We start from the raw sequence: 20282 nt of genomic DNA, 5'->3' as shown, positions 1-20282 counted from the left end.
TTTTACAGTCTTAAGAATATTTTAATTTCCTTCTGGTGGGAAAAGACTACAATTTTTTTACGCAATTTTAAAATCACATGTGTTTTATGTGTTATTATATCAAACATTTTTGTATGGCATTATAAACTTGTAGCATACCAAAATCCGCCCCCAATATGTCTTACTCTAACAAAATAGGGCATTTGAATCAAAACGGTATAAAAAAGAATAAAGGAATTTTAACCATAAGGTGTTGATCAACCTAGCTCAATTTATACAGACATTTTACCAAATGTTCTGTTTGCGTAAATTGGCTAAAATTAATTAATATACTGTTTGGCTGAGTGTAATCAAACCCTACTTCTGATTGATATGTTCATATCCTACTTGTATTTGAGGGAAGTGTGCTAAGAGAGCTGGAGCCCGAAGAGGTCGCGCATTGGTGATCAGCTGATGAACAGAGGCAGTATGTAATTAAGATTTGGTCTATGATCTTGAATGCAGTGGATATTTAGGAAGAGAAACCGACCCCCCCCCCCCAAACAGTTTGTGAAATTACGTTAATGTTTTTTAAAATTTAAATCAAAACGATAATACTAGTATAGGAGTACAGTATATACATTAGCTACTTTCACCCACTATACTGTGTATTGAATATCAATATTACAGTAATTAAATAAAGAGCTAACTCATTTATTTGTCTTTTACCCTTTGCCCTACGCAGGATGAAGGAGGACGTTGGTATGTGTGGCCTGGGACCATGGCGCCCCCTGTGGCTCCAGAGATTCAACTCCACCAAGGGGTTCCTGGTGGTATATGGCCTACTAGGCACCATCCAGGCTATGTCCTACATTTACTTCATAGCCACCCTCACCACACTGGAGAAGAGATTCAAGATTGACAGCAGGACTACAGGTAAGGATCAGAAGGATGGTTCGTTATCAGCTTCTGGTCACACTGTCATATTGTAACAATTGATACAGAATTAGGAAAAAAATATAAATACGTGGTACCAACTGATAATGAATGTAAATGGTAAGAAAAATTTGTTACAAAGAAAACAACTGGTAAAAAATGTGTTGATTAAGGTGATCAATAGATAGATTATGCTAAATTCAAATGGTTTTTGATATTCATTCTTAATAAAATAATTGTTGTTAAATAAAACATAACTTGTATATTACAGTATCGAATCAACACCAAATTGTACTTTTTTTAAGTTTCATGAATAAGTTTTTAATCTGTACAGTTACTTAATCTTTGCAATAAATAGTAATCTCTTATCTTCAAATCATAAAAGATGATTATTCCAACTTTCTACCACCTTCTTTTTCACCTATTGACAACCTGTTTTACAATAATTGTGGTTATAAACTATTTATCCACTGTTACAGGAAAAAAATTATCATTACTTATCTAACTTTTACAAAAATAAAATCATAGATTTCATTTTATTAGCCAAAAAAGACATTTATTTATTTTTTAATGAACAATGATTGTGTTTCTTATGCAATTGCTGTTGTGTGGGTTTTAGGAAAATGCTTTTTGTTTTGATATACAACTCATCCATTGTTAAGTTCGATTGTGGTGTGTTCACAGACAAGTTTCTTGATCTGTTAACTTTAGCAGGCAGTTAACTCAAAATAGAACATTCTTCATTAATTATGAAGTCCTTTGTACCTGCATTGTGTCCTAATAGGAGTTTTATAGAGCTTTCAAAGCTTAAAAACCTATTCTCTCTCTATGGTTGGACTTTGGGTCTGAGTTAACATCTGATAGCACAGGTTCAAACCCTATCTTTGACAGTTGCACTTTTTATTAGTACTGTTACCTTGTACTGAACCTACTCTGCCTCGTATTCTGTTTAAAAAAATCCTCACGCAGACCAGTAGGCCACGAGGAGCACAAATATGAATCAAAAGAGAATTGGCCTCTCCTTAACTGTCCAAAAATATAAAAACATTTTATACAACCACAAATTGGAATGTACGGGTTTTAAATTATTACTACTAATAGATCTAATTCATTTTCTTCATATTTAAAACATATATTCATGTTTCATATACTTCATATTTTGTAGGTAATTTTTTTGAATTTAGTTTTCCATACTACAGTTTGTAGCATTTACATCTACATTCTAATGCTACAATGATAAAGATCAGCCAAAATACCTAAATATACCTAAGATGTGTTTTTAGCTGTTTAACACATTCTACAAGTTTCAAGAAATAAATAAAAACAAAGTATTTCACTCATTTTTTATTTGAACAGAAAACAATTTATTTATGTCAAATAACAAATGCTGTATACAAATTTACGTTACATTATTTTATATTTGCAAATGCATGTTAAAGATTTTTTATTTTGAATTTTTAGTTTTTTGGTTTAGGACATTTTAAGTTTATATTTCTGTTACTTAAATAAAACTGAACTAAAACTGAACAAGAAATAGCATGCCATAAGTAATCAAGATTCGGTTTCTGATAACAGTACCATCTATATTAATTATCAAGATGTGACAAATCACATGTTGATAGTTGAAGAGTAAACAATGTGTGTTGTGTAACTATTGTTAATTTATCAGATGCTTAAATTGGATGAGTTTAAAAATATATTGCTTGAATTAATATTAATTGTATTTGATAATAACATTCTAATAGTAGTGTGCTTGGGGTGTGAGTCAGCTCTGTCTGATAGTGGCAGAGTCAGCAATTATTTCCTCCCATGAGGTTAAAGCAGTTCAAGTTGAAGGAGTAACAAAAGTTTTTCCATCATACTGAAACAAAAGCAAGAGTTTTTGGTTCAATGACTCTTTGGGAACCATACATAGTTTTTTCCAGATTTTTTTATTCTAAAGTTTCAAAAATGGTGATAGTTTTTTTATGTACTAATATTCATTATACTTAAGTATGGTTCTGAAATATGAAATACTCTCATCAAAATAGTCCCAAATAATACACTTCTTTGACAATACTATACATGTTGAGATAAATAATAACACATAAAACACATAACACATCAAAAAATATAAGTAAAAACAGTAAATATTTGACTATCTTGGTGTTTTAAGGTCCACCAATCAAAATAGCTTCCATACACGATTTAAGTTTAATAATCCTGAGCAGATGAAGGTCCTGGGTTTTGGGATAAGGATCCTGGGTTTTGGGTTGTCAAACACAAAATAAGCTCTAAAGTATGCTATGAAACAGTGACTATACTGTGTAAATTCAGCTTTATTGTTATCCACAAGCAAGAAGTACAACTGTTTTTTTTATATTTTTTTTATTTTGATGTTTTCCTTTTTGTTTTCCTCCAGAACTGTCCACACTATGTCTTATTAGGCATAGATTGCCTAATAAGAGACACATTTACCTTATTTTTTATATAATTTGTTCTCAATACTTCTGCTAAAACCTGTTATTTCTATCGCAGCTAAGCTTGCCAATGTATCTTTTCAATGAATTTCTGATAAAAAAAATCTTCTCATCAATCTTAAATTTCATGAATTAATATTATGTCTTCTCTATGCCTTCTCTAAAAATCTGAACTATAACTCTCACGTTTGCTCTGTACAGGTCTCATGATGAGTGGTAACGAGATCAGTCAAGTGCTACTCTCTCTCGTGTTATCCTACTATGGAGGCCAACGTAACCGCCCTCTGTGGATTGCCTGGGGAGTAGCCTTCTCAGCAGCCTCCTGTTTCATCCTGGCAATGCCCCACTTCCTGTATGGTCCAGGCGAAGCGGCCCTGGCTCTTACCAAGGAGTACACTCACGCCTTCAACTCTTCTGTCATATCTAGTATGTCTAGCTGTTAGTTTATTAAAGATAAAACTACTACAGTAAATATCAAAATTTCTCTTGAAAAAATTAATTACTCTATGATTGGATTTTAGAGCAAGATAAATTACTAATAACTGCCATCAGTTGTGCCTATTTTGTCTGGATAATATTACTTCCTCATTATCATTAATTAAATGCACAGTAATTAGACCAATGACAATCAGGAAAGCACTAGAGTTAAAGTGCTTTGGATTTTTATTACATAGCTATTTTACTACAATCAGTGTCCAATAAAATTCCATCAAGTCCAAATGGTAAATTGTCAACAGGATTGATGACAGAACCCGGTAATGACATCAGGTGACAGGTAACTGTAGTCTCAGTAATCCTACTAGCCTCAATATAACCTAGCCTCAATTCCTCCTGCTAGCAGTAATATAACTCAGCCTCAATACCTCCTACTAGCTTAAATACAACCTAGCCTCAATACCTCCTATTAGCTCCAACAAAAAATAGGATCAATACCTATTGCTAGCTTCAATAAAACCTAACCTCAATACACCTTCCTAGTCTAAATACACCATACAAGCCTAACTAAACCTCAATATATCCTTCTAGACTCAATTCATCATAACATCAATTCAACTGGCATAACCTCAATTCACCCTTATCTCAAACCAATCTCAAAATTTCACTCAACACAGTAAACTAAAAAGTCATAGTTGAATACGAAAAACTGCAAATTGAGTGTTATTTTTAACTAAAAATTATGAATATTGGCATCAGTGATTATATTTGATACCAAATGAACTTGTACAATAAGTTATTAAGTTTGAAATCATTTAAAAATAATTTCACTTAATTATTTAATTCAAACACAGCTAAAAGTTTATTGATCATAAATAAGTTATATTAAAGTTTCACAGTTTATTTTCAATACATACAAGATTTTGGAACAGAATTTATATAAATCAAATACTTATTTTAAACATGTTGTAATCACTGCAAATCTAAGAATTATACATTGTAAGTAGATATTTACAAGGGCAAATGAATTGTATGAGTGAATAAAATTTATTTTGTAAAATGAGAAATTTCATCTCAGATACAAGCTGTTTAGAAAAATCAAAACACTTTCAACATTTTGTGTGTATCAAACAATGTGATCCTTTACTTTTGCATGTATTATAAGGCGCTTTTATCGTAGAGATTGGTTAAATCTGTGAGTAAGAGAATAGAGCCAGTTGTAAGAGTCAAGGATTAAGTTTGAACATGAGTTGAGTTTTTCAATATGACAAGAGAGCGAGTGAGACGGACGATGGCAAGTAGAAGCAGCTTACACGCGGAAGGCAGGATATGCAGCAAAGTTACCACTGTAAGAAGTACCACGCTTAGCCCCATTAAAAGTTGGTAATCATTAAAGCTTCTTATTGTCTGCAAACAGTGGATGGTAAATATGAAATAAGCACTGTCCAGTTGGGTACTTTTGGAAGCAGATAAAAAGAAAGATTTAGAATGCAAATTCAGTTTTATTTCTCTCTAATAAAGTGTATTAAAGTGTTCAAGTGTATATTTCCTCTAATATTTTTTAGGCAAATAACAAATATTTTTCAGGTGGTATCAAGTTTAAAATAATACAATGTAGTTAGAAATAAACCATCAATCAAAGTTCTACTAAAGTGAAATTAGGGTTATTAAAGTATGTTTCCAAACTGTACACATATAATTATCAAATAATTACTTTTTTGAAGTATATAACTAAAAAAAAGTTAAAACATCAAAAAATAAATTAAAGTCTCACTTTGCATTTTTTTTGAGAAACAAATTTGTATGTTTTAGATTTATATTTATTTGTGACTATTAAAAAGTATTTTTTCTGAAAACCAATTATTATTCAGAAAGCAATCAATTGTAAGATTACTTGGTAAAGAAGAATCATCTTAAAACACCATATTTTTCTTAATAAAATAAATTGTGTTCTTTATTTTATATATGTATTATGTGTTATTAATCATCTTACAATTTCTTTAATCCAAATACCAAGCTCTTAGGGTATTTGTATTTAAATACTAGTTTATGTTATTATTATGTTGCACTCATGCAATAAATTATTAACTTCACAGAACCTACATACATATACATATTTTTAAGTTGTGTTTTTAATCTCATTATTATTGTATTTCATAACATTGTTATTTTTTACAAAATAGCTGTTTTTAGAGTTACTTTCTGAAGTAATTAAATACATATGATAATATTTTACAACATGAAATTTAAAGTAATACAAAAATGTAAAACTAATTCCAAAATATTACATCAGCTATTTAAGGTTTTTTTATCACTAAATAAAGTGTTGTATCAAAATCTTTTTATTTTGTCCTCTTGGTATTCGGAACAACTTTCCAAATTCAAACTATTCTATATAAATCTAGTGTTGACTTTGTATATACTTTTAGAGGTCAATGAATTTCATTTATTTAAGTACATTTATCAGGAAATAAATGTGCACAACATACAGTATATGCTCTGAATTTGGCACTATAAAAAAATATTTTCCACCTTATAATAAAAAAATATATATATTCACCTACATAATATTACTAAACTACGGATCAAAGGAATTTTGAACACAAAAATTATTAATTTTATGATACAGAATGTACATATTGTCAGCAGAAAAACCGTGCTGCAGACCTCAATACTGCATGAACATCTTACTGTATCAGAATTGAAGAAACTTAAAAACAGAAATAAGGTCTTGTAGTAATACGATATACTCAGCTATGTAATCAGACATTCTTGACAACATAGCAACATATATCAAGGAGGGATTTCCAAGAAGTGACATAGAACCATCAGTTATCGCAAGATTGCTAATGTTTGGCTGAGAGCTAGCAGCTGACCAATAATCACATTTTAATGACACAGGCACACAGCAACTTGTTCAGGTTTTGCAAGCTCTGATGATGAACTCTGAATAGCCAACCCTCAAGGTCCATTTTACCATAATAATGGACCAAGTCAAAGCCAGTGGTGGAGCACAATACAATACATTCACATAAATAGCTACCTCATTGTTTGAAGAACAATAATCCTGATTAGGTTTATGCTTACATTATCATAAATTACGTATCAGCACACTAAATTACAAACTAAAATCTGATCTGTTATTGGTCTACCAGGGGGATTGAAAAGCTCTTGTTACTTTAGTAATGATGAGCAAAGTCATACTTAGAAATAAAACATCGAGCATAGTCGAACAATACCTTTAAAACTGTTATCAACAAAGTTAAAAAAATATTATAGTTCAGTTTTATTTTAATATTATAGATATACTTTCTGGTACTGTATATAATTTTGGTTTGAGAATAATTTTAAGTATTTTAAACATTTAATATTGGCCTAAGTGGTTAAAAAACTAAATAATTAGTATAGTATAGGTAGTATAGGTATTTCAATCTTGGAAAAAGAATATTTATATTTTGTATATATTCCCTTATTGGTAATAATTGAGCAAATTAAAGAAAATAGTTACAATTCTTAGTTTATTTAGGATAATGTATTTATTTGATTTTTTATATCTCATAAGGTTTTGAAGTTGAAACAAGTATTCAATGTTAAAAATGTTAAATAAATCATCATTTTAAGAACTAAGTTTTGCAATAAATTATAATAATCAAAAAATGAAGTTTTTTAATACTTTATTATAAATATTGTTTATTTTGTCGAGAAATGCTTTCCACAAATGATATGACTCATTCTCTCTTTTTGTACTGTTAGTTTATTGTTTTTTTTAATAAGATTATATCCTTTTAAACACTTATCGAATTGTAAGATTATTAGTTTATATACTTATGACTTTCACTGCATTCTGTCTTAATAAATCCACTTCTAAGGTATTTATCAATTATATTTAAATACCCATTACCTCGCTTCATAATGTGGCACAACAGTATCTCAAAGTTTCTGTAAAAGGTAAGGCTTAAGAAAGTGTATTGCCTGTTTTGTTGCAAGAGGAGCAGACTGCCCTGTGTCTCCGTGGGGAAGAGACCAGCTCCAAGTGTGAACAAGGAGGCGGCGAGTTCACTCACATCCCTGCACTCCTTGTGTTCCTCTCACAGTTTGTCTTGGGGATAGGCACCACTCTCTACTATGCTCTGGGCCAGACATACATGGATGACAACACCAAGAAGTCAAAAACTCCTCTTTTACTCAGTGAGTTCATAGCTACAAGACCAAGTCTTATTTACAACTTTGATCTGATACTTCAAAAACATATTTTTCATAAACAAACTGTAGAAAATATTAATTTTATACAAACTTATTTCTTCAGGTTTGACACTGTCTTTGAGAACAATTGGACCAGCCATAGGCTTCATTGTCGGCTACGGGTGTCTGCGACTCTACATCGCTCCCACCCTCACACCCATGATCACAAACAAAGACCCTAGATGGTTAGGAGCTTGGTGGCTAGGTCAGTATATCTTTAACACTCTCACTACCAACATTCAATGTTGGACATTAGTAAGTACACTTAAAATCCCAGCATGAATGTAAAACAATTAATTAAAAGCATTCATATGCATATTACCAATTGTTATATTTGAGACCATTGTGTTCAGAATTAACACTATCTTGTAAAATAATATTCCATTATTACCTGTTTTCTGTTATCTGGTATAGTGTTGTAACTTACGCTGATTTTGTAGTAAATTGCACGTATTTAATAAATCATATAATTTAATTCTTACAATATTAATATGAAATTTTTTAATTGGGTTCAAAACAGTATTACGATTTAATTAAAAGAAACTTTACAAGTATAGAATACATAATACTTATTAATACTTGATTGAAAACATGCAATGATACATTTTTTGTATTTAAATACTTAACATTTGTTGAGAATAAAGTGCCCAATTGTTATCTTTATATGAACATAAATAATTAAGTTATAATTCTGTTAGAACTGAAAGTAATATAATTGTCTGGCTCTTCGAGCACATGTCCACTGAATAGTCTGACACTGGTAGCACGGGTTATTATCATAATATTTGCCATCAAAGGGTTAAGGTTGATTGGTTTTTATAATTTGGTGGATCTCTTTCAGTAAACTGGTAGTTTCTACATGAAAGTTCAAAAAATTGGTTGTTACAGGTTGGCTTATACTAGGCACAGCAATGTTACTGTTTGCGTTGCTGATGGCCATGTTTCCCAAGAAGCTGCCTTCTAACAAGAACAAGATCAGCGCAGCGAAGAATGGTGATATCTTAACCCTTAGAGACTGTAAAACAGACAGAAAAGCCTTTGGAGTTCACAAATGGAATATCTAGAGAAAAACTGGTGGAAGTAGAAGAAAATCTTCCAACAATGAAAGGTAATATAAAATAAATATACAAGTTTATTTATCCATATGATTTTATAAATAACAATAGCGGAGTAATACTGGTAAAACAGAACCAGGAACATGATGTAAAACATGCTAGAGATGATAGCGGTGGAATTGCATGACTTGGAAAGTAGGAAATCCATGATGTTATAGTACAAGCTCAGGCACTTAGTCTACTTTCAATTTACAATCCTCTTAAAACTTGTGCAACTGATTTTCAGAATTTTAAATATTTCGGATATATTAACATGTAAAATGTTAAAGAACTTATTATGAGTTACATAAGCATATGGTTTAATAATTGTTGCATGTTTTGGTATAATTATGTTGAGAAAAGGATGTTTCTAGAGTTTTGGCCTCTCCTTACTAGGATGGTCAAACATCATTAGTTTTGGCTGTCGTGGGCCTCTAGTGGCACATATTTCTAACCTAAACTATGCTTCTAATTTAGGTATGTTCAGGTATAAACAATTCCTCCTTATGTTTAGTTATGTAACGAAAATCTTTGTTACATCACTGTTAGTATTATTTACATCTTTTTCCAAGTAAGTTATTGTACAAGATCCTTTTAACAAAACAAATAAAACAATATAGAAATATGAAGTGTTCATGGGCCATTAGGAATTCAACAAATTACTACCCATGGGTCACCAACGGCCCACACTGGCTGGCCACTTGTAAAGATGCTATGGATCATTGTTAGTGGCCTATGTTGTTGGAAATAATGTTAATCAAACTCTTTGGCCAATGTTTCTAAATATATCTAAGATGAAAATTACCACAATATTGCCTTAGCTGGTCGAGGTGATGTAATTTTTGTCAGATAATAAATGACTTGATCATGTTTTCTTCAGAGTTCCCCTCAGCGTTGTCTCGACTACTGAAGAATAAGCTGCTGATGGCCAACATCCTTTCTGGTGTCTTCTACATCCTCGGGGGCTCAGCTTACATTACTTACATCACGAAATACCTGGAGATACAATTCCATCAGACAGCAGCAGGCGCCAGCGTCATCATTGGTATGGTACTAAAAGCATTTTCACATCTTAAACTATGTTTCCAAGTTGATTTTCCTTCTATATAGAATCTGTATATATTTTAAAATCACTTACAACCAAATAGTCATTCAACATTTGTAAACTGCAGCACTTTTTCAACAACCGTTATTGTAGAAGGAGTTTTTAAATGTAGATATCTTCAACAATTTTTTAAACACATTATCTTTACATTGGAAACATCGACTTTTTGTTAAAAACGTGACAATTTTATTACAAAAATTTATCTACATTGTCACAAACACACAAAAATTAGATTAAAACTAGAATAGTCAAAATTTCCATTTTTATTTACTCAACTCTCACATTGAAGATAGGTGGCCAGACTAACTGAATCTGCATGTACAGCCTCCGCAGCTTTGATAATCATTTTGATCCCTCTATTGAAGTTCACATGGCTAGATCACAGAAAACTAGTTGTCATTCCACTAAACAGGAACAATGTGAAACTGAAAGTTAGATTAAGAACTAATCGGGGACAATAAATTTGATTCCACGTAAAATAATCTGCATGATTAAAATAGTGTTGTTGGCACTACAGATGTATTTTTACATCTGTATTTTTGTCAGAGCCAGCCTAAATGAATAGTAATGGTGTCCTGATAAATAACAATTTCAGATGGTTATGGTATCCTGATACTTGATGTCATAAGTACCTCATCCCCTCACTGTACTATTAGTATGTATGATTTCTAATGCATATGTCATCCCCCAAATATAATAATCACCTCAAATACTGTAAAGCAGTGTCAGACAAAGCTATGTGCTGAGCATCATGATGTCAAAACAACTAACTGCCCATGAATTTTATGGAGGATTCCTATTATAAATACAAGACTGTCTTCCTGTTATTTTGCATTTCCTTTTGGAATACAATAATGAATTTAACACATTCCCTGCAGTAACAGATACATTATTACAGAATCTAAATAGATATCACAAATCAGTGTAGAGCCAGTAGCCTCAAGGTCAAGGTGTTGGACTTTGGATCTGGGACAGAGATAGTACAGGTTCAAATCCTGTCTTTGATCATTGCACCTTTTATCAATACCATTGACCTTGTACACTACTAGCTCTCATTATGTTTGATAAAATCCACCCACATGTTACAGGCCCATGAGGAAGGGCAGAATAAAGTTAATAGGCCTCTCCTTTAAGAGAATTCTTATATGTAGTTAATAGTTAAGGATGTCCGAGACGGAACCTGGGATTTAAGAACTGAGCCAGTTTTATGAGTCATACTGCTCACCTCACACTCTTCCCATTGGCATGCTCTACTCAACCAGATAACAAAGAAAGCTTCAGGTGCAGCTTTGATTACTCTTCCAATGAAAGAATGTCATTAAAAAAAAACATTCCTAAATACCAGACAAAAAACAATTCTCGTATTTCAGATAATTGTGCTCACACTTCCATGGCAATCCTCTTGCACCTTCTTCAATTACAAACAATTATACAAAAAAGCCTCACTTCCTCATTCTAAGCATCTACTTCATTCATTTACTTGAGTATTGGCTGGAAATATTATACTCCTATAGGACAGTTAGTTCAACTGTAGTGGTAAGCACCTGTTTGGTGATAACTGAATAAAGTGGTATTTCTGGATATAAAATGTTAGCTAGAGCTCAGTTAAGAAAACAGTAAAAATCATTCATGTCCATGATTTTTCAATATTTTGCTCCTGAGAAGTAAGAGGGCATCACAGCAGTCTGTCTTATTTTCAATCGCACAACTGCCTTCCCAAAGAAATTGGGAGTAATGCACCGAACTTTTCTTAATTTTATTAACTTTTTTTTAAACCGAGGTTCACGGCCCCCTCAGCAGAAAAAGGACATTATCTTGACAAAACACTCTTTCCTTCAAATTTGAAACATGTATCATTTAAACATGACTTTAAATCATTTGAACATTTTTACCTATTGCATGTCTTTACATTTAAAATTTGTAAAAGGATTATTAAATTTAGTTTGGTTGATAAAATTATACACATTATATTTTGTTGTGTTATTAAAATCATATTAATGGTGTTTTTACTATGTGCATAGTTTAAACCAATTACACTAATTACAAAATTGACTGTTTCACTCAAATTTGTTTCAGGTCCAACTGCCATTCTATCAATGACTTCTGGTTTCCTGATCTCTGGAGCTGTGATATCCAAGTTCAAGCCTAGACCATTGTATCTCCTCAGCTGGAATGTGATAGTGGGCATCTCATTCATAATCGGAGAGATCTCCTTCATCTTCTTGAGCTGTGAGGACAGCAACATGGTCGGCTTTAGAAGGGGAGATCAGGGGTAGGTATGGGTACATTCTTCCCAAAAAATTATAAAAATCTTAGGGATAGTGGATGAAATCAGGCATTTTAATTCTTCACAGAGATCTCTCTAGAACAGAGTTGTACACAAAAATATTTGGATACCTATTGTGTCCAGTTTATATAAACCAGCAATTTATATAAACCAAAATTGTTCTTCTACGACTGATTCATAATGTTCCAGTTGAACTAATCAGAGAGTAGCAAAAACCAATCTTTCAAATTACAGCTTGGAAATATTTTGTAAATTAGTAGCAACAAGAATAGATAAAGGGAAAAATTAATAATATAGTATGAAATGAATGATAGGAGAATTAAAAAATATTGACTTCTTTTCATATCAGTTGGGCAAGACCCCTAACTCAGCAAACCTCCAAGAAAAATTAATCTAGCTTCCTGAAGAAACAATAGTGGAGACTCCCCTAAGCAAGCTAAGCATGAGACCAAACTTATTTACTCAATCTCTGAAACATCTAAATTCCGTGCTGTGATTGTACACGATGAAATGATTATGTTATTAGCATCAGTATTGTACGTAATAAATATCTACCCAGGAGTGATATAGGTGAACATAGCTAGTTTATATGTAATCTTGGAATAAGCAATATATACTCAATCACTATGTTTACTGCAGAAAATAATGGTCAGATTATCATATTTTATTTTATTTATCCCATTAAGCATTTGTAGGAAAACAGCATTACGTAACAATTATGTCATTTTTTCTAACTTTTTTGTTAGTTTTTTTACTATTTGTTAAATTTATTTTGCATTCCCTTTGCCAAAGTGCTTGAAAAAGTCTAAATATAAACACTATTCTTTAGTTAATAATACTATATACACATAAAATAATCAAACCTGCTTCAATAATCAAGTTTAATTGCTACAAAATTAAATCATGTTTTTTGGACACTCCAAACTAGGAAAAAACTGTGATTGTGAGTGTTAGATTATTGTTCTCAGCAATTTCCTCTTTACAGTTATATTTAACACTAAGAATACAAATGTTTTTATGATAAAAATTCATTAAACGTATTACATGTTATGTACATTTTAGAGCACAATTGTGTAGTAAATACAATAAAGCCTTTGTTTCTAAAAAAATATATCATGACTACAACACAACCATCACTTTCATTTACCAGAGGCTATTTATCATGTTGCTTGTGAAACCCATTTTTAATCAGCTATTCAATCCTTAACGCCTAAACAAATTTTGAAAGGAATACCCCTGAATACTAATAAATCCTTAAATAGTTTGATCTGGTTATGATTTTTGGAAAAAAATTTCATTCTTGCCAACACTAAAGTTTGGTATATCAGAAGCAGTCCGTTCTATTAATAATGGTTGTATAACAAAAATACAAATAATAGAATACATGGGATTTAAAGCTACAAAAACATCCTTAAAGCTATGGAGATCCTTGTTTGAAAAGGATGTAAGAGGCAGGAAGACTGTGTAACTGATGAAAAAAGGTACAGCTTAAGAAAACATTTTTTTAAGATAAGGTTGTGTATGAAGCTGAAGAAAACCCAGACAACTCCACAAAAAATAAGACAAGAGAAGTTTCAAGTGTTTTTGTATAGGAGTACATAAACATTTTTGGTATTAAATTACATTTTGCTTGATCTCCGAAAATCTACTTTTTAAATTCTTTATGAGACACATATTGAAAAACGTTTGAGATAAGCTGACGAAAACTTTTACATGTACATTGCACCAATATTTAGATTCTAAAACAGAAATTATCTGATGTTTTAAATAATAAAAAGTAAACACGAGATAAAAAAGTCAAAAGAACTACTTTTTAAAATAAGTTCTTTCTAAAAACATTACATTTACTAGATTTTTGGATATTTATAAAACGATGCGTATTGAACTTGAAAATTATAAACAGTTATAGTTAATTAAGTATAGTTTAAAAACAAAAAGCCACATGGCCTAGCTTATATATAACTTGTGTAATATGCCCTAGAGTTAACATTATGTTTAAATGCAATTCTGAATGCCCTTAAATATTTTAAATCTCCGATAATATTACAAAGGCAATAAAACAGTCAAATGGTAAAACAAATGTAAACTTATGTTGCCTGTTTAAAAAACGTAACATCAAGAACTCTCTGACTAAAATATTTTACAAATACGATTGTACCATCTTATGAGTTCATACCAGGCAACATGTTATAAATCCAAGCTAAGGAATCTTACATAAACAATTGCAAGAAAGTCTCTGAAATGTGAAAGTGGACTGACAGAAGTGTAGGTTTGCTAACACTGAAAATGTATTGTTGTAAGCTGTGAAATGTTTTTTTCCAAGCTAGGTATCTACTTTTTTTAGATACCATGCAGATCTAAAGAAAAGTGGATGACAAACCACACAAGGTATCATGGTTCACTGCCAGAGTTTTTAAAATTATAAAACTGGCAAAGCAAGGAATTATGTAAACTATAGCGGACTTTAAATATTATAAATAATTTTATACCTCTGCATATTTACTTCATGGTTAACAAGCGAAGATCAGATGATGCTACAAGTAATTTTATAGTTTCCAAAAATGTTGTCACTATGGATACATTTTCTAATCAACAGGTTGAACGTCATAGACGAGTGTAATAGAGACTGCGGTTGTGGCAGCCTCAACTTTAACCCTGTGTGCCTGGAATCAGCAGAACTCACGTTTTACACAGCTTGTCATGCAGGATGTCAACAGGGTGATTATACCAACACACCCATAGTAAGTTTCATGTTTCATACTGGTTCAGCATCATGTCTAAATATGGAGTATGACTACTGTAGAGGAGTTACATTCTTCAGATGATTGCAATATCTATAGTAAATATGAATGTGTATATTTTAGTTTTATGTTCCTTAAAAGTTATGGTGACTCATTTCCTAAATTACACACTAGATTTTCATTGCTGATGATCAGTACAGAGTTTTTTCCAAGTAAAGTTTATAGCTTAAAAGTTCAAAATAATGCTGGTGACTAAATAAATCATTGTTTCATATTTTTAAATCTTTATAATCAATGTTGGAACAATTCAAAGACCAGCTAGTACTTGTAGTCTGTTTATTTGAACATTTAATAAACAAATTCTTGTGAATTAATAAACACTTTTTTTAATGCACATTTAGTAAGTCCTTGTGATGAGAAAACAGGGAATCCACTCTTTTAGTAGTGTTCATTTGCTCATTAATGATTTTCCCAATTTTCTTGTGTAAATCCCACAGTGGTTGTATTAAAATTAACCAATCACAAATAAGTAGCTAAACATATCATTGTATTTTAAAATAAATTCAACCATTTTTAAATGCCCGATATGAGCATGCTTCATATTACAGCCACACATTTTCTTAATCCTCCATGTGGTCCTAGATACCTAGCCCCCCAATACTCAACAACACTTAAAATTCATGCCTATTGATTGTTGTTGTGAATATTACAGAAAATATTTACCCTGTTTAAGGGATTAATGATTACGGAATAAAAGTTTAGTAAAGAGAGAAGCTTAGTTAGCTTATCGCTTCTTAAATGCAGTAATGCATGTTTTTATCGCTTACATTTAATTATTTTACATTATTTATGTTTTTTTAATTAGGTGAGCATAGGCAAATGCTTTTTAGGTGATAGAATTAATCTTATCTTTATTTACATCTTTTTTACTCATACAACATTTAAAGTTTTTTAGTCAAATTTTTCAAACTGAAATGCAATGCAATAACCTGCTTGTAGATGTACTGTTTTCAATAATTTATGTCCTTTTATTTAACCCTTTGCGATCGGTCGTCGACTATAGGTCGACCGCGGCAGTTTCGCTGAACGCTCGCATGTCGACAATAGGTCGACCGGATATTAACTAACAGAAATTAAATACGACCTGAGGACTGTCGAAGCAATTTTTATTGAGACCTCAAAGGGTTAAACAAAATTTTTACACCTATAATGATTTTGATTAAATGCTTACGAACATGGAATGTATACTAATCAGTATACTCTGTTTCTTCTTGTTTGCAGACATACACAAACTGTTCTTGTATACCAGAAGATATTGCTGCAATCGCATTCACCAAGTCGGGGCTTAAGAAGGATGAACTGGTCCTAAGGACAGGAGCTTGTCGCACCAACTGCTTCTACAACTTTATCGTCTTCATGGCGATCACCATGATAATGCACACACTCGGGTGCTCTGGCAAGATCGGCAATGTCCTTGTCAACTATAGGTGATTAAATGATCTCTTACTGAGGCAAGTGTGGAAACTAAAGATGGAGATGAGATGAAGGAGATTTCTCTTTTGTCACTACTAATTATGGGAAGTTAGTAATCTAAAAAAGTTTGCTATCAGTTCTCACCTAACCTGTCAAAGTGTTAACTACAAGTACTATATCTAAAGATACTGGATTTTAATACATTAGCTGTGGTAGCTATAAGAAATTATTAATAAACTGTCTCCCATGTACAACATAAAGTATGTACTTAACATTTTACCTATGTTCCAGGGCTGTGGACAGAGTGGACAAGTCTTTCGCTCAGGGCCTGGGGCTACTAATGGTCAGCCTATTTGCATTTATACCTGGACCAATACTGTTTGGTGCAATGATAGGTGATTAATCAATACTTTTATACGCTCTGTGCCATTAATGTTTCTATTATTATTATTATTATTGAGATTTTATGTAATATAAAAAACTTGTGTGCAAATCAAACACAAATGTATTTTCTATATTTTATGTAATGGTAGACACACAAAGATCAATCATATTTAAGCCTTTAAGTGCCATAGCTATTTTTCTATGTTAGCCTGTTAATTGCCAGCCTTATTTTTGTATATTTGCAAGCTTTTCGGAAACAAATTGTTCAGCAACCACCAGAAAGATTTTCATAATTTTGTTTTGTTGGCAATAAAATGAAGAATATAATAAATGTTTTATAAGGGGACATGGTCCCCTCTGTGATTTTGAAAAAGATGTTTTAGAACAGAAAAAGTTAATCACTCTTGTATGTAATCATAAAAAATAAAATTTACACAATTTTTCAATCTAAACTTTGCATCTAAACTTTGAGTCTGAAAAGAAATTTGTTTCTAGACATTTGATTGTTTTGTTTTATTTAAATGCAGAATTGTCCGGTACAGTAATGATAATGGTGAACGAAACTCAGGTGCCCTTCTTCAAAAATCAGGACTGGATCTGTCTTTGAGCCAATTGGGTATTAAACTAGATTGTAGGAGTTGGATTTAAAAGAACTTACTGCATGAAATGTAATTTTTAAGTCTAACTCTCTATAAAGGTCTACTAAGGCTAAAATAGGTTTCTGTGTCCCAACACACTGTTTGCCAACATTATCCAACCCTAAAAAACGTATTACGTTATATTATAATGGTTTAAGGTTTTATTTTGTAACGATGGTGAAAATGCTGGTTTAGGGTTAACCTAGATGTTATTTGTTACAGACTCAACGTGCTTGGTGTGGGACGAGACTTGTGGTAGAAGGGGAAATTGCTGGCTTTACAACAAGGACAACCTGAGATTAATACTCAATGTCACAGCAGCATGTAAGTTTCTGTTTGTATATAAGAGTATATCATTGTTACCAACATAGAAAAACTACCATAAAAGATGGCAATAATGGTCTGTGTATACTGCTGTTCCTACATGCAAGGAGCCTTACCTGTGCTCACTGACGTTAAAACACAGGCTAATACTTTTTCAGAATTGTCGGCGCGCTCAATCTGTTCCCAATGTCACATGATTAACTCAAACTATCTTTGAAAAGGTTTTCGTTATTTCATACGAATTCAAGTCCTCTAATAGACATTTAAAAATTTTAACTTGAAAAATTAATTATATAAAGTATTACTGGAAATAACTGGAAGGGAAATCATCATCAATGTCTACACAACCATCTTTAAAATGTTACTAAGAAACCAGTTACTTATTCTGTACCCAATTAAAATTTTAATAACAGTTGTATGATGTAAATAATATGTTACTCATGATAATGAACATAATTTTCAATTTCCTACAAACACTAGCTTTCTGGAAATACAAATTAAGTTTAAATCAAACAATAAATTCAGGAAATACACAAAATATACCAGAGTAAGGATGAAAATTTGTTACTGAAACAAATCAATTAAGATGTGGCATGTGGACTCAATTACCCGTGATAGAATGGTGGTACTAAACCTTTCAAACGTCTGTATTAAAATTATAAACATATATCACTGTACTACATTATAAAGACAGCTGTTGTTTTTCCATAAATTTCTCACTCAGATATTATTTTGAAGGTTTAGAATTTTTGACACACACATCACAATACAAACCATTTTTATTTTTCAATCAGCATTAATAATAAATTAAGTGAGCTGGGCAAACGAAGCTCCTATAGATTGGAGTACAAAGTGGAGGAGTGGGAGGTAGTAGGACCTGACAAAACAAATTTCTTCTGTATTCAGTTCATTGATTGTCTGCATCGAAATCAGCCTGGTTATTTTCTAACCACATCTAAGACGAGTCTTTTTCACTCAATTAAGGCCAATGAACATAACTAACTGGTTAAATAATTTACTAGTTAATTACATTCGTGTTCCTTTGTATGTGAATTTCATTCTGTCATATCAAACTTTTAGAAATATTTTAGTTTTTCATTACAAACATGTCACTGTTTCAGTAATTCTCCTTATATATAGTACAATGTATTTTTCAGGTTTGACATTGATAGGAGTACTGTTTGACGCACTTGTCTGCTACTTGGGGAAGGATCTGACCCTGTACGAGGACGACGATGATGAAGACTCTAACAAAAACTCAGTGAACCCTTCGACCAATGGAAAGAGCGACATGAGGCCGATGCCAGAGAAAACAGAGAAGTCTGAGACGTGATATATTACTTGTTAGAGATATGTGATATGCCTAGATAGTCATGGTTGTAAACATGAATCTTCTGTACCTGGATTTAAGTTTGAGCGTTGAAGAACCTTTTATAACAAATGTTAGTTTCTCTTAACAAAACCGTTTACTACTGGTTGTTAACACATTTAAAAAATACAATTATTCCTCATTATGTTTGTAACAAAATTCAGTATTCAAAATTTTATGTGAGTTTTTAAAATAACTTTTTTTTTAATAGTGGATGATTGACTGAGATAATCTTGAAAACCATTGCTTTCATTATCCTCTTTAATATAAAACTAATATCCAACTATAATCTAAACCACTCTATAATATTGAAATTAACTTACTTTAGTACTAAAATCCTACACACAAATATATTTGTATTTTAAATTTAATTGTTGTCAGCTGGATAGTAGACTCAACAAAGCCAATAGCCACTACCCTATTAGACTAATGAACAGATTATAACACCCATTTTAGACAACTGTAGATATTCTTTACTACATAAAAATAAGTTCCCAGCAACTCTGTAATATGTAAGCCCTAAGTTTTTGACAGATTTGTATGTGATTTTTAGTGCAGACCAATGATATTAGTACTTAAATTGTAAGTGATGATGTGTACATATATGTAAATAATGTTCATAGTTTAGTTAGAGATACTTCGTAGCTATTGTTATACATTTTTATTATTAACAAATTTTATTTTTACTCATTATAAAATAGTTTAAGGTTATAAGTTAGTAAAATTTTATCACTATGAGCTTGATTGTTGATTTTGATTTAATTCTTGATTAATAAATGTTTTAGAGAAAAATTTTGTTATGAAATCATTTTATTAGTATTAAAATTTGATTTTATA

General features: G+C 31.5%; 1 protein-coding gene across 1 annotated transcript in view; it reads left to right on the top strand.

Annotated features, from left to right (window-relative positions):
* LOC124363513 (solute carrier organic anion transporter family member 74D) overlaps window positions 1–20282 on the top strand; it is a 50074-nt gene extending 29792 nt beyond the window's left edge. Inside the window, exons 2-13 of the mRNA XM_046818761.1 lie at window positions 704–894; window positions 3555–3779; window positions 7776–7976; window positions 8095–8235; window positions 8919–9089; window positions 10005–10169; window positions 12306–12501; window positions 15113–15257; window positions 16539–16744; window positions 17022–17125; window positions 17975–18076; window positions 19234–20282. Of these exons, the coding sequence (XP_046674717.1) occupies window positions 705–894; window positions 3555–3779; window positions 7776–7976; window positions 8095–8235; window positions 8919–9089; window positions 10005–10169; window positions 12306–12501; window positions 15113–15257; window positions 16539–16744; window positions 17022–17125; window positions 17975–18076; window positions 19234–19409 (2022 nt within the window). The 5' untranslated portion in view covers window position 704 and the 3' untranslated portion in view covers window positions 19410–20282. The remainder of the gene's footprint in view (window positions 1–703; window positions 895–3554; window positions 3780–7775; window positions 7977–8094; window positions 8236–8918; window positions 9090–10004; window positions 10170–12305; window positions 12502–15112; window positions 15258–16538; window positions 16745–17021; window positions 17126–17974; window positions 18077–19233) is intronic.

Source organism: Homalodisca vitripennis, chromosome 5 (assembly GCF_021130785.1).
Source record: "Homalodisca vitripennis isolate AUS2020 chromosome 5, UT_GWSS_2.1, whole genome shotgun sequence".
NCBI lineage: Eukaryota > Metazoa > Arthropoda > Insecta > Hemiptera > Cicadellidae > Homalodisca > Homalodisca vitripennis.
This window is presented reverse-complemented; position numbering and strand designations above follow the sequence as displayed.